Here is a 15,432-nt window from a genome sequence, read left to right as displayed (position 1 = left end):
TACTGTTAACTTTAACGTGTGAAAGACCAGGCCAGTGTAAGATCTTCAACTATACTAACTCGATGCAAATCTTAAAACTGCTATCCATACCCAGCTTCCTTCAAGTTTTTATAGCACAGAAGCTTGATGAATTAGCCGCTAACCACCACCAGGGACAAAAGCCCCGGCTTGCTCTACGATGATCTGACAGCAGACTATAATACAAAACCAAATGAATCATACGAGTACCAAAATGCTCAATTCTGCCTTATGGTAGAAGAGTATCTGCAAATTTTGCGTTTTTTCATGCTTATCAACTACCACCTTACTTCAATTTTACTGTACCTAGACGCTTATTTGTTTTCAACAGAAAATACATTTTTTTTTACCAGTAGCTTAACTTTAAATTTCAATATTTTGTCGACTGTTGTTGGAAATCACATAAACCTTTCTTCAAATATCCCTAAAATCTCATTTTTGTCGATAACACCATCAACATAGTCACCATAGAATTTCTGTATGAGTTGCTAAACCTCTCGGACAAAACAATATACAAGAGTGAAAACTAGTAAGTCTCTTAGGCCAGTTTGGCTTGACCTAGTGAATTAATCAGTCGTTTCAAAAATTCAAAAGTATTTTTTTTATGAAAGAGCATGCTTAAAAACATAGGATCTGACCATTTTTAAATAATCACAAATGATGAAAAGCCATTCTGTGTTGCCACTCTCACAGAGCTAAATATTTAATTCGCATCTTTACTCACGTGTACTGGCAACGATATGGTTGATAGCAAGCGTAGAGTGCAATTTTAATTCGCTGCTTGATTATCATAACGTGGAAACGTAGTAGAAAGATGCGCCAAAAAGCATCATTTGTGACATAAAGACCACACCTTGTTTGAAAAATCGGACATTTTAAAAAATTAATTTAAAAAAAAACTGCTGGGAAAATGGAAGTATTTTCTGGGCCCACATTATTTATTTGCTTATTCTATCCATTTCAATGACTAAAAGTAGTATTTTTGACTGAAGGAAACCACCCCATTCCCAACGAAGATCAAGAGCCCTCTTCAAACTACTCCCGTTGCAAATAACCCTGTTGACGTAGTATGTTTTCCTAATTTTAAGACTAGCTTGAGATTTGAAAAGCATAAAACTATGTACCGTGATTTCAAATGATAATAATAATTTTTGTGTACGTGAGCGAAAATTTTTTTGCAACTACCACAAAATAATTTATCAGAACAAAACAGCAAGAAAAAACGAAGAACTGAAATTAGTTAACTTACATTGTTACTGAAATAGATAAGACCTCCTGTGTTATTTCATTTGTTATACAGACATCTTCTCAAGAGTGCATGCAAAATTTTAAACGCACATAAAAAGCCAACTACATTAAACTAAAACTTTATTCTTTACAATAAATATGCTTTTTTTTTTTTTTTTTGCTGTTGTTACAAAGACTTTTACAGTATAGCGAGTCCACTATTACAGGAACAGAATTACATTTATGTACACTAAAACAAAAGCGCTGATATATTTACATTATTATCCTAGCTTGATACAAATATCATACAGTATCTTATATTACAAAAGAATTGAAAGTTTGGAGATAAATTAAAATAATATTAAGGAAAAAAAAAGATATTATTCAAACAAAATTCATCATTACAGAATATTGCACAAGAAAAATAAAACCTTCAACTAAGTTACTCAAAGGCAAACATTATATGTATAACGAAAACAAATCTAGTGCTAGACATTATGAAAAGTTTCACTAATGAAATAAAATTTTAAAAAAACATGTATACTATAATTTTGTTGTACAGTAATTTAGGATTATTTTGAGCCATGTCGATTAACCTTGCGTCATTTCAATTTTTTTAGTATATCATTTTTTTAAATCTAGGAGGAGTAAACTAGAACTAGTATTGCGCTCACCCAGTAAAGTTTAGAAATAAGTTACTGCTCCTTATTTTACAAAAAATAAATAAATAAATAAATACTGTCACCCCTGCTTAATTGAAACGTCGGTTCCAAGAAATTTTATTCGATTAAGCGGGGTATTTGATTAAGCGGGGAAACTTTCTTTCCCTTTCTAAATTGACATTTGTCTTAAAACGTAATACTAATTGATCAATAGTTATATAAAGGAAATAATTAATGTTATTGACAAAAAGTTACTGAACTAAATTAAATCAATAAAATTTTTTAAAAGAAATTCACAACTTGAGTTATGAAATCTGTCTCTAGACCTTTTTTCAGTATATTATTTTTTGAAAAAATCTATAATAAGGGATTGCTTGCTCAAGGTCTTTTGGGAACACTTTTCTGACTCGTTTTTCCCCCCCTCGTCTACTGTGTTTTACATTTAATACTTATCAATTTATTATCCAAAATGTGTATATTTCTGTGTGCTATTTAATTTATTTATCGACTGCGTTATCTATTGTTCTTTTTTCTTTCTTTTGTAATGGCAAAGACAAAGAAACGAAAAAGGTAAAAAATAGCACATTCTTTGATGGAATACAAATTTTCTCACCCGTTGTCGGCGAAAAATATTACTTTATATTTTTACTTCAATAATTGTTCCTACTTAATTTATTCAAAATTATTCTCAGCAAAAATATTTGCCACAGCTGAACAGTATTATTTGATTATCCGGGGGAAATTATTCCATTAAGCGGGAATTTTTAACATTGCGTCTATGGGGAAATATTCGGTTCTGGAAGGTTTTATTCGTATAAGCAGGGTATTCGTTTATCGGTTTCCCGATTAAGCGGGGCTGACAGTAGCAGAATTGTGCACAACAAATTGCTTCATTCAATAATTCCATTTTTTTAAGTTGTTGAAAGATTTTCAACTACATTATAATATTCTAAGCAATATTATAAATTATAGACAGTTTTTGATGTCGTAAAGTACAAAAGGATTTTCAAACAAGAAATTAAATTTGCTTCATTAAAGTTGTGCCTACTTTAACCACACACAGGGCTGAACCTTCTTCAGAATATTTCAAAACTGTTCCAAAAATGCTCTTCTCAATAGTTTTTTTGCCAAAAAAAATTGAATTTTTTTTACAGGAATTGTCTTAACTCAGGGTTTTATCTGTAGGAATTATTTTTATCATAGTTATTGCACACATCCTTCCGTACAAAACATTACAACGTTTTCCTTCAGATTTTAAAAATACCTTGGCGCTAACAAAAACATCCAAATTCTTAAAAGTTGAAAGTGCCAAACCAGGGCTGGATTTGGAAGTGTGGAGGCCCCGGGGCAACAAAGGAGTGGAGGCCCCTAATCAGGGGTTCGAAATTATCATCATATTTTCGAAATTATCCGATACTTTAATATATATCCGAATATTTGGATATATATGTATATATCCGATATTTTTTATCAGCACTTTAATAGTAAATACATCCTGAAGTTACTGCTGTTTATTTTTTTAATATTATTATTGTTATAATTTATATTGGAGAAAAAACATAAAATTTGCTGACCTGTGAAAGTTAGGATATTTTGCAAACATTTTATTGTGGGGGCCCCTTTGTTGTGGAGGCCCCGAGGCAGTAGCTCCGCTGCCCTCCCCTAAATCCCGCCCTGTGCCAAACTAATACTTAACATGTTTTATAAGTGTCAAAAATATAAATTCAAGAAACATTATTTCGAATGTGTATATATGAGTACATGCATCTATTCTTCTGAGTTATTGAAAAGACACCAAATATTTCACAGGGGTGATGGTATGCATTTTTCTTCATTTGAAAGTCATCTTTTTCATTTGCTCATGTTAATGCCTAAAGCAGAACACCTTCATTTAAATAACCTATTGTAACAAAATCAATAGAATATACAAATGAAATCATTTTTTTTATCATATAGATTCCACAAGAAATGTACATATTTGGTAAAACCCTCCTCAAAACAAAAGTAGGGTTATGGCCCTGATTCTTGCTATAAAGTCATTTATTTTGTGTCCAATTTCTAATGTGACACAAAAGTGACCCTAAATGAAAAGATGGCTTTGAATGAAGCTAATAATTTATATGAAATGAATTTAATAACATTTCTTAATTTTAGATAACTAAACAATAGCTTAGAAGTGTTTTTAATACTTCATACCAACAAACACAATGAAACTATTAAAATATTAATGATGCAGTTTAAAATATTGAAATTGTAAACCTCAAAGTTACACTGAATTGCTGTAATGAACCTACAAGGAATAACTGCAATTTAATAAATTGTAAGATTCAATCTCAAAGCTCTTAACTGAAAATAGCCAAATCATTTTAAATTACAGCAGAATGCATCTCAGAGTAACCTAGTCAACATTTTTTTTTTTTTATCACATAAAACTTATGCAATTAAATTACGTGCCAGCTAAACAAACCAAACAAAATTCTATTTAGTTACCCTTTCAACAATAATTAGTACAGATCGAAAATTAGTTCAAATCCTCTGAGAGGGTGTGAAAAGTTCGCAATTTTCGAACTGTGGATTTAGAGGCATAAAAGAAGGCAAACTTTTATAAGTAAAGCTTTAGGTTTGCAATTTAATAAGGATGTGATAATTAAGATAAAGAATTACTCAATTTCGGGAAATTTTTGCTTATTTTCCTAATTTTTCCAGAATAACCTGATATTGCATTATTTCCCTGTTGCCCTGATTGTTCTGTGCAACTCTGCAATTAAACTGAAACTTACTAGATTTTTTTTTTTTTTTTAGACGATGAAGTCACCCCACTCATGATTAAAATGCGAACAAAATTCAACAAAGATATCATACAAAATTATCAGAATTTTCTTTTTAAATACAACCATATGAAAAATATATACCTTCTTTTGTTTGAATATTTAACAAAACATGAATAAAAGGGCCGTTCATTAAGTCCTTGACTTCTACTAAAGTATCACAAAAAATACATATTTTCAGAGTCTCTTTCTCAGTCATCGATAGATATTTCCACATTTTCTGCCAATTTTGTATGAATTGCAGACCGGCAAAGAGCCCAAAATTTGCTGGGCTTAAGATTTTTCTTTACAGAAGTGAATTTCCATCCCATATGACAGTGACATTGTTCGCATTCAGCTATAGTCCAGGCATATCTGCAAGATTAAAAGGATATCATTTCAATAAAAGTTCTATAATTTTAATTTATTTCAAAAATCAATATGCATTTTTTCCTGGTAAGGTCAACTATCACAGAACTCTAAGACAATTACAGTTGAACTCTGTTAATAGGAAATGTAAAAAATACACAAATTTGTTTGTATCAGCCGTTATTTGTAACAACCATGAATGAGTAAAAAACGAAGAAATACATACCTATATTTTTAAAAAAGATTACTAGGTACTAATACATGCATTGGAATCTAACTATTAGTACATTCAGAAAAAAATCACCAATTTCTTATAAATGAATGTTTTTGTAAAATATTGAAAACAGGAAACTGATAATTGACAATAGCGGAATAGGTTGTAATCCACAATGGAAGATGTACAGATTTATCTCCATGTAAGTTGAAATGTCCACGGTTAAACAAATGTATGGGCTTTATTTTTTATGTAAAATATTAAATCTTTTCTTCTCTTAACACAATGTGACTTTTACCACCAAACAAAATGATGAATAATTTCTAAAAAAGAAAATTACAGTATTCAACCACAAACATTTTAAGTAAATAGGTCAGAAATTTTTGTTCATCTTACAACCAAACGGCACGACCTCGAGGGTCACAGATCTGGATGAAATTCTGGATTTAGGTCAGTTCGCACTAGATATGAACCCATGTAAAGCGGTTTGACTGCATAGGCCCTAGTTCGGCTGCAACGGGGGTCCAAAGTTGTTATTTGAATCCAGAAAAGCAATGGTTTTTCCTTTGAAATAAAACTTTTTTGAGCAATCACGATTGCTTATTGTTCTCATTTGACTGTTTTGACGTCCTATCTTTTTATTTTCCCACCATCACCCTCCGCACCCTGTCACCGTCGACCGGCTCCTCACGATGCTGCTCCTATAGCGAAAGCCGTCTCCAGGTTGCATCCATGTCCTACACACACGCGCATACATACACAACTAAACACACACACGCACACACACATACACACAACTACCCACACATTCATGCCTGCACACTGACACAAACACATATGCCTACACACATACACATACCCCCCCCCCCCACACACATACACACATTCATATACACAACTACCCACACACTTATGCCAGCACACAGACAAACACACATGCCTACACACACATACACATACCCCTACACAGAAACACACATACCCCCACACACAAACACACACGCCTACATACACACACTTGTGATTGCGAAAAACATAATTTGAATTCAAGATGTCAAAATTCAAATTAATTATTTTTTAAATTTATTTTAAATATGTTATTTTCTTGAGAAATGAAAAATTTTGTTCTTAAAACTTAATCTTATCCTCACTGCCTTGGACGCAAATGTGCTAAAAACTTTTCAACTGAATTGTAGTTTCACGAAGATTTATTATTTTTAAATTGTTTTCACGCTACAAATTCAAAAAATTATTTCTTAATTATTGTCGAAGCCGCCATATTTGATCATTCCCAAGATGGCAGTACACAAGACTTTTTAAGAGCCTAAGTTTCTGAAAATGGCATTGGATGTTTATTGCAGTGCAAACTATCGATAACAACGCAAAATGTGCCCTTTTTCCCCGGGTAATTCATAATTATTTTCTGGAAAAATGCGAAATTTTATCTTCAGAACATTTTTTTTCATTCTAATTGATTTAGAAGCTTATGTGCTAAAAACTGACTATTTTGTCTTAATTGTAGTTTTTTAAGGATTAATTATTGATCTCTTTTTCTAAAACAGTTTTATGTTTTGCTTTAAATCTTGTTTACGCTTTACTTGCATTTGCATTGCAGTAAGAGCCAATTAAATTCATTCACAACATAGAATAAATACCCCTTCCCCCTTCGTTGTACTGGAAAGAGACGCCGAATGTCTTGAGAGGGTAGATATTGTCCCAAAGCTTCAAATTCGAATGAAAGCGCCATTGCAATTCAGGAAAGCTGCAAATCAGTGTGGTTCAGACGACAAAAACTTGAAAGTCGTGAATCTAGATAAACTTCTGGATTTAGGTCAATTCATACTAGATATGGGACCAGGCAAAATAGTTTGAGTGCATAGGCTCTAGTTCGGCTGCAAAGAGGTTCTAAATTTGCTTGTTTGGCTCCAGAGCTGCAATAGCGTTTCCTTTGAAATTCGAAACTTTGGCACAATATTTGCTCTCCTTACATCTGTCGCGTCTCTTGTTTGTCCAACTAAGGGTTGTGAAATTTGCTCTATACTGGGAATGCATTCAGTTGGGCAATATGTGCAATGAAATATCAAGAAAATATTTTTAAAAGTTCATTTTCAAAAAAAAAAGCACTGTTCTTCTGGAGTTAAATTAGAAACTTTGGACCCCCATCATGGCCGAACTAGGGCCTATGCAGTCAAACCGCTTTACCTGAGCTTATATCTAGTGGGAATTGACCAAAATCCAGAATTTCCTCCAGATCTGTGACCCTCAACTTCGTGCTGTTTGGTAGTTAGCCGAGACTTTCAATTTAATGAACGTATTATGCGAGAAATTTGTAATGTAATTAGATAGCAAACTAAACTTAACCAACAAAATTTTCGTTTTAGCCATGATTTCGTATTAACTTGATCCTATTAAGAGAGTTGAACTGTATAACAAAATACTATCCAAAAAACAATGTTTTTACCAAAAAAAAAAAAAAACAATAAAAAAAAAAAAAAAAAACCTTTTTGCCAAAAATGAATTGATAGAAACAACATTAATAACGCACAAAAAATTGAACTTATTGCATACAGGAGATTTGGGATTACAAGGTTTATCAATACAGAAGATGTGAATTAATGGATGAAAGAACATCTGAAAAAAAACTTTTGGTAATAGGTTATGGTGTTGAAGATTTAAAATATATGCCACAAACAAAATGGAACACATTTCAAAAAAATATAAAGTTTAAGCACTAAATCAATGTTTTCTGGGAAGAAAACTATAAAAATTGCAAGGTCGAATTCTTCATATTTACAGTTTGAAGAAAAGGGAGCTTCAGGGTCGGATTTAGGAGAAAGCAGGCGGGGCTACTGCCCCGGGGTATCCACAACAAAAGGGTCCCCCCACAATGAAATTTTTACAAAATATCCTAACTTTCACGGGTCGAAAATATTGGATATATACATATATATCAAAATATTCGGATATATATCGAAGTATCGGATATTTTCGAAAATATGATGATCTTTTCGAACCCAGGCCAGGGGCCTCCACTCCTTCGTTTGCCCCGGGGTCTCCACACTTCCAAATCCGGCCCTGGGGAGCTTAAACACCAGTTGTAGCAGTTATGGGGGGGGGGGATATTTCCGATGGACATAAATCGTCCGGATTGATTAAAGTTATAACAATAAGCTAAAGTTCAAAAAGCATTTATTTAAAAAAAAAACTACGAACAAAGATTTTTTTCATGCATAACAGGTCAAAAATTAGTGCGCAGTAGGCGTCGGTTTCTTTTTCACTTTTCAGTTAAATGCTGCTGCCACGGGACTTTAACCCAGGATTGAAATGAACACTGGAATAAATTTGCTAAAATCATTCGGCAGAAAGTGTATAATAGAGATGACAAAAACCCACCAATTTTGGGCAACAGAAATAAACCTGTAGACTCAGAACTTTGGGAACATAAGGAAATTTTGAATAAACAAGATTTTTCACCGTTATTAAAGTATGATGACGTAAGAATATTTCAGATATCATTTCTAAAAACTCCAACTATTGTTAATTAACTAACCTATCATTCTCAAGTTGATACAACTAAGTTGCCTCATGCGAAGGCCTTATGCCATTCAGTATACTGCCCTGCTAAGCGCAAAAGTCGCGTCTGCACCCGAGTTCAAAATGAGAAATTGCCATTTAAAGTTTTACGCCTCAATGTATTTAATTTAGATGCAACTGTTCCAGATTTTTTTTTCAATATTTCCTATAGACAAATGACCATAGAACATTCTACAGTTGGCTCTCTGTTTAAGGACGCTCTATTTAACGACAGCTTTTCACGGTCCCAGATGGTCCGTTTTAGTTTTAAATGCATTCTATTTAAAGACAATTTTTTGTGGTCCCTTGAAAGTCGTTAAACAGAGAGCCAACTGTATTTAGGTGACACATGTGATAAAGAACTACCTGGTGATTGTAACTCAATTTTGATAAAAAGTGCAAATTGGGCTTTTGTGAGTAACACTGCAGTATACATAAGATTAATAAACAAACTAATACACAAACTTTTAAGAATAGAAAAAACAATATTTACCCAGGAAACCAACTCTGCTCTGTAGAAGGTCTCCCGCTTACAAGAAGATTTTTGGCTTTGTGAACTGTAATAGCTTCATGAACATATCCATTTGGATTAACGTATGTCCCTTGTGGTCCTTGCAAAGACATACTAAATATTTGGTCGCGGTGGGCAATGATGCGGTTGCAATCCTTACAACATAGGACAGAACACTGAAAAATCATGTAAGAGTATTAACAACATAAAACATTTTTGAAGTACAGTAAAACCTCGTTTATCTGGTACCAGGGGCGGCAAATAGGGGGGCGGGTGGGAGGGGGCGCTTGCAGTCCCGAATTGTTGGAGCTGAAGGATAAAAAACCAGTAAATTCAAGTTATGAAAATCGCAAATCAATGTTTGTAAAAAAAAGTATCACTGATCCACTGGAAAAAGTACATGAAAGTCGATACATTTCCAGACGAGCATTTTCACTATTTGAATGATGACTTAGAAATTTATAAAGCATTTGCCGGCATTTACAGAACAGAAAAAAACTGATGATGAATCATAGTCTATTTTAACTGAAGAAGTAATCTCCTAATATAGGCTAAATTTATATTTCATTAGGGCTCGACCAATGGCATTTTTTGGCCGATGGGCCGATGCCGATTGTTCAAAGACGGCCGATGGCCGATTGCCGATTGTTTTCCTCCAAATGGCCGATTGCCGATGGCCGATACTGTTGGCCGATGGCAAAAAAAAAGAATCTAACAGAAATAAATTGATAAGATTGTCAGGGATTTAAAGGATCATTGATTCATTTCACTTTACTTCCTTTCTACGAATAAGGAATTAAAATCCCTCCCCCCCCCCCCAAAAAAAATCAGATTTCGATCTAAATTTTTATTTTACGATCATCCAATTTAAACTTCACAAGTTTTTCCGGCGCATATGTACATTAGGGTGGGCCGAAATAAGCCGAAAAATTATTTTTTTCGAAATCAATTTTTGGATAGCGCGCAAAAGTTGCGTAGTGAGCTAGTTAGCACTCACAAGAAATTTCTTGGATATTAAAAAATATCTAGCCGGCGCTATTTGACACTGAAAAACCGAAAAAAAAAGAGAAAAATGAATTTTTGTCGAAATTTTTAAAAAAAAACTAAATTCCAAATATTTTGCTGGAATGCACCGAAAATGTTATATAATGAGCCAGTTTGAACCCATAAAATGTTTCATTGATTTTAATGAGCATTTAACCGCTCCTTTCCGACATCAAAAATTGGCGAAAAATGAAAAAATATTGAATTTCTTTAAAAACCAATGTGAAAATTATTTTTCAAAATTAAATCATAGACTAAATAATTAAATAGCGCCATTAATCATAGTAATTATTATCACGCAATAGTATCATACATTTTCGAGAACTACATATATAGATAATAAAATTTCAAAAAAGAAATCTTCAAATTTGATTTATAATACCTCATGCATAATGAATATTATATTTTGGAATAATATTGTCTCTTGTTATCAAATGATGGAAGTTCTTTCCTAGCTTGAAGTTTAGCACGAATGTATCCATCTCGTGCACTTTCAATACGAACTTTTTTTGCAGCTTCGGTTATTAGATTCACACAACGTTTCACAGCTTGCGTGTGACAGGGAAATTTCTCGAAAGTAAACTCTGTCGAATGTTCTTTGCACATTTCTTTCCATTGTTGGTCTTTTAGATGCATTGTAAGAGGTGGCTCTGTTACAACACAGTTTGCCCAATCAACTAAATCAACGGCTTCAAAATTGAGTTTAGAACGCTCAAAAAATCGTACACCATCCGAGCTCTTCTTCTTCTTATTTCTAGAGTTCAGAATGCGCCTAACAGCTAATTCCCGAATGTATTTTCTTGAGTCAAACAACATTGTCAACAGTAGCTGTTCAGGATGAGCGAAATATGCATTACTTGAGAGAACTTTGAAAATTATTTCCTTAACGTTGTCTGGAAACTGCCTTGCAAGAGAAATCATTTTCCAAAAATGTTGGGCGCGGTACTGGCAGTTCGGTTTCATTTTTATTTCAAACCACATTGGAGCATAAACTAAAATTACATACTTTACAAGCATTGTAAGGTTTTCTGATGGAGTTGGAGTGGCTATATACAAGCGTAACAAACGGTTTGTAGTTGTCAGCCATCGCGCATGACTGACTGAGTTTGCCTGGGCTACTGTCAGCCACGCTTGAAGGACAACTACCATCTTTTACGGCAAGACAGATTCTATACAAATATTGTTGTTCAGTACTTAAATTTTTTATATCTTCCATGTCCAAAACCAGAAGATTGCAGTCAATTTTATCAAATTTGACCACCGGATTTTTTTTACAATCTCTAAGAAGTTGTTCGATAGCTCCAGAATATGAATGTGGCCACTTTGTGCAACCGTCCAATTCCAGTATAAGATGCCTCAGTGGCAACTCATTGTGGACATTGGACACAAGAGAGGACACCTTTAATTGCTTAATTCCCAGCTGTGGAGGTGTAGAATTACAGCATTTCTTGTCGGGGGGGGGGGGGGGGTTTGTCTCTTAAGTGGGTCATAAAGTCGAGAAGAAGAAATGGCTTGAGAAAAAGAAGAATACTTGCGTTCAATTCCTTAATCAGTTAAAAGGACTTCAGAGGATTCACATTTTTTAATACTCAAGGGCTCTATTTGTCAAATATATATAAAATAGTTATAAAATAATCTTAGGAATAATAGAAGTAGTTGAGCGCCGTTTATTATCCAGGAGAAACAATTGGAACCGAAGATTAAAAAATTAGCATCTTATGTAACTATTTTTTATTTGAGTGTGTGCATTTTTTAAAATTGGCGTACAAATGTCCCATAAAATTGATTGAATTTTCACTGTTTTTTCTAAGTAACGTATTGCGTAACATTTCAGTACTTACTTATTTCGAAACTACTTTTAATTTTTTTTTTTTTTTCATTTTTTCAATGTTTCAGTCATAAAGGAGCGTAGCTAAATATTCTACGAAATGTATAAAAGTCTTTGAGGATTTCAACTAATTCACTGACAGATACTTCTAATGTTTGCTGAAACTAGCTTCAAACTTTTATTTTTGACCCCCCCCCCCTTTTTTTTTTTGAAAAAAGTGCATTTTTTGCCCTTTTTTTCAGTTTTTTCAAGGTCAAATAGCGCCGGCTAAATATTAAACAAATTTAGCGAAATTTTTTTATGGGTAATAACGGGCCCATATAGCAACTTTTCCGCACTATCCAAAAACAGATTTCCAAAAAAAAGTTTTTTCGGCCCACCCTAATTTACATGCATATGTACTTAAGAACATATAGATGACCGAAATATCCATTTTGAACGCCTCCTTAATTAATTATCGTAAATTCTCTTGTGATGTCTTCATGGGCGTAAACTTACATCACTCAAAAAGTTATGAAATAGTAAGTTGAAAACTCATACGTACGTAGTAGTATGATCTAAAAGTTCGAGGACAAGTTGCATAAAAATTTACCGTGAATAGTTCACATTGCCGAAGTACATCTATCTACAAAATAGTCACCTTGAACGACTATGCACTTCTGCCAATGTTCGTATAGCTTTTAGAAGGATTCCTGGAAGACATTTATCGCAACCTCCTGTAAGGCCTCTTGCGCTGCTGCTTTAACTTCATCGTTTGGAAAAAGGCGACTTTCATGTTGAGGATGCACGGTTTGATTGGTCAATACTCTGATATGACAAACAAATAACATAATGTTTCATCGGACTTAGCTCCGTGTGACTTTTACCTGTTCCCAGCAAAAAAACATTTGCATAGCTGCTGCTTTCTTCCGTCAGGAGAAGATAAAGCTGCATCACAGAAGGTAGCGAAAAATGGCTTCCAGGAGTGTTTCCAAAAGTTATATGAACACTGGCAGCAGTACACAGTCCCTCAAGATGACCTTTTGAAGGTGGATGTGCTTCGGTTATGTGAACTATTCAGGGTAAGGTTTTATACAGCTGGTTCCCCGAACTTTTGGATCGTACTACGTACAATCTGTATAGGGTGTAGTTATGCTTCTCCTTTTTTGACTGCTGTATAATGGAAGACAAAGAACAACAGCCAAAAAAAAAAGTAAGAAAAACAAAGAGACTGTTTAATAACCAATTGATTTTTTTTAAATTGAACAAATAACTAAGATTTCAGTAACATTGTAATAATGTATTGATTTAGGTAAACTAAACATAGTTCAAAAACATCAAATTATGTTGTTTAATCACTCAAAAAAAATAAGACGCAATTAAAGTGGAAAGATTGCACGTAGACATTTTTTAGTCATCAAATTAAACAAAAAAGGTAACAGATAAATTACAATATTAAATCATAATAGGAATATTTTTATACCTATGAATAGAAAAGTTTGCATTTTTCATAAAATGTATAACTGACATAAATTTTGCGGAAAAAAGAAATAGCCATGAAAAGAGCGAGGTTCTTAAAACGTAGCTACAAAAAACAAACTCAATGTTTACACCAAGTTAATAACTGAATACATATACTATACTTGATCTGATGTTTGTACACGTAATATTGAACAATTTGATTGTTTAATCTCTTATGAAGCACTACAAACAAGTTCAAATTAAAGTCTTCAATTTAACAATAATTTTCTGAAATTTAAAAAATTGTATAATAGAAAATCCTTGAAACTTTTCTATAACATATTATTAAACATATGATGAAAACGAAAATAACTTATTCATTGATTTTATAAAAATACAAAAAAATAGTTACTTACAACAAAAAAAAAAATCGATCGCTACTAATAATGCAAAATAGATGGCGCATTACAAAATATAGGTGAAACAAGTATAAGAAATAAACAAAATGACTTTTCCTGACCAAAATAAATAATCGCTAAATATTTAAGAAATGCTTGAAACGACGAGGGTGGGTTAGAGGGGTCACTCTCTGATTTTGGAGTAACTCACAACGTTAAACTTCGGCTTAATTTTTTTTTAGTACAGAACCGCTACCACCAACGCCTCGGAAGAGTTTCTGAATCTACTCCAGCATTTCCGAAGAAAAAATTCATAAGTCCCTTTGTTTTCCGAATTATGTCACCATTCAAAACGTCTTTAATCAATTTCTTACATTAGTGCTCTAAATTCTTCCTAAACAAAAGATAAAGCTTTAAAAAAAACTCTAATTATATGAATAGTGTTAGTTTTAAATTACTCAGAACTACAACTAGAGTTTAATTTCAGAAATTAAGGGAGTGGGAGGAGGGGCACGCAAGTGTTCTCGGAAATACAAAAAATAGTCGTAAAAAATCGAGTTCAAAATAATCATAAACATTGAGCAAAAAAACCGTTTGAAAACTTGCACCCGAGTTTGTTTTGACGTGCAGTGGCAGATTTAAAATATAGCAAATGTTTGCAATTGTGCGAGAGGCTCCATAACCATAGGGGCAACGTAGGGAGTTAGAAAAATGCTTATGATAAATGTTTTATAACTTCTGTGATAGAGAAATAGGGCCACAAAATATATTTCGACGGGCCCCAAACTTGTAGCTCCGCCGAAGCGATACAGAAAATACTACATTACTGTGGTTCATATTACAAACATCGAAAAATGAAAAATTACCGTCGGTTCAGTGGGAATCTAACAAAAGGAAACAAAACCGGTTTCGCCATCTCATATTTGTTTCCATGATCTCCAATTCTGCAATATATCACCAAATGATCGTCAGTCTGAGACGCTATATTAGTTTTGCATTGAAATAAGTAATCAATAACCACAAAAAATCAGTTAATAGGCTTTTTAGAACACCCGATCGAAAATAAAAAGGGAAGTGCACTACTGTAACGTGCGCATATCCCACATGCGAAAATTTAGCCTTCTACAACTTACCATTTTTGAGTTATGACTTATAAAAGATATATACGTACATCCAGCTGCAAGAAACAATGCAATAATTAACTTGTTTAGTACCTGAATGCAGTAATAAAAACTTTTTCAGGGGTGACTAAAATAGAAATTCATACTGAAATTTAAGTAAACAATTCTGTTTGAAAACAATAACTCCCTTTACTTTGTATTAAGAAGTAAAACAACAAAG

At 33.2% G+C, this 15,432-nt stretch overlaps 1 protein-coding gene across 2 annotated transcripts in view; it reads right to left on the bottom strand.

Annotated features, from left to right (window-relative positions):
- Positions 1-1,379: 1,379 nt before the first annotated feature.
- Positions 1,380-15,432, bottom strand: part of LOC129227037 (protein cereblon-like) — a 44,313-nt gene continuing 30,260 nt past the window's right edge. For both annotated transcript variants that reach the window (XM_054861673.1, XM_054861674.1), the window contains exons 8-9: positions 9,364-9,557; positions 1,380-5,089 (exon numbers count right to left, since the gene is read on the bottom strand). In XM_054861673.1, coding sequence (XP_054717648.1) covers positions 4,927-5,089; positions 9,364-9,557 — 357 coding nt within the window. In that variant the 3' untranslated portion in view covers positions 1,380-4,926. The remainder of the gene's footprint in view (positions 5,090-9,363; positions 9,558-15,432) is intronic.

This window comes from Uloborus diversus, chromosome 7 (assembly GCF_026930045.1).
Source record: "Uloborus diversus isolate 005 chromosome 7, Udiv.v.3.1, whole genome shotgun sequence".
Classification (NCBI taxonomy): domain Eukaryota; kingdom Metazoa; phylum Arthropoda; class Arachnida; order Araneae; family Uloboridae; genus Uloborus; species Uloborus diversus.
The sequence above is the reverse complement of the archived record's forward strand: the minus strand, read 5'-3'. Positions and strand labels throughout refer to the sequence as shown.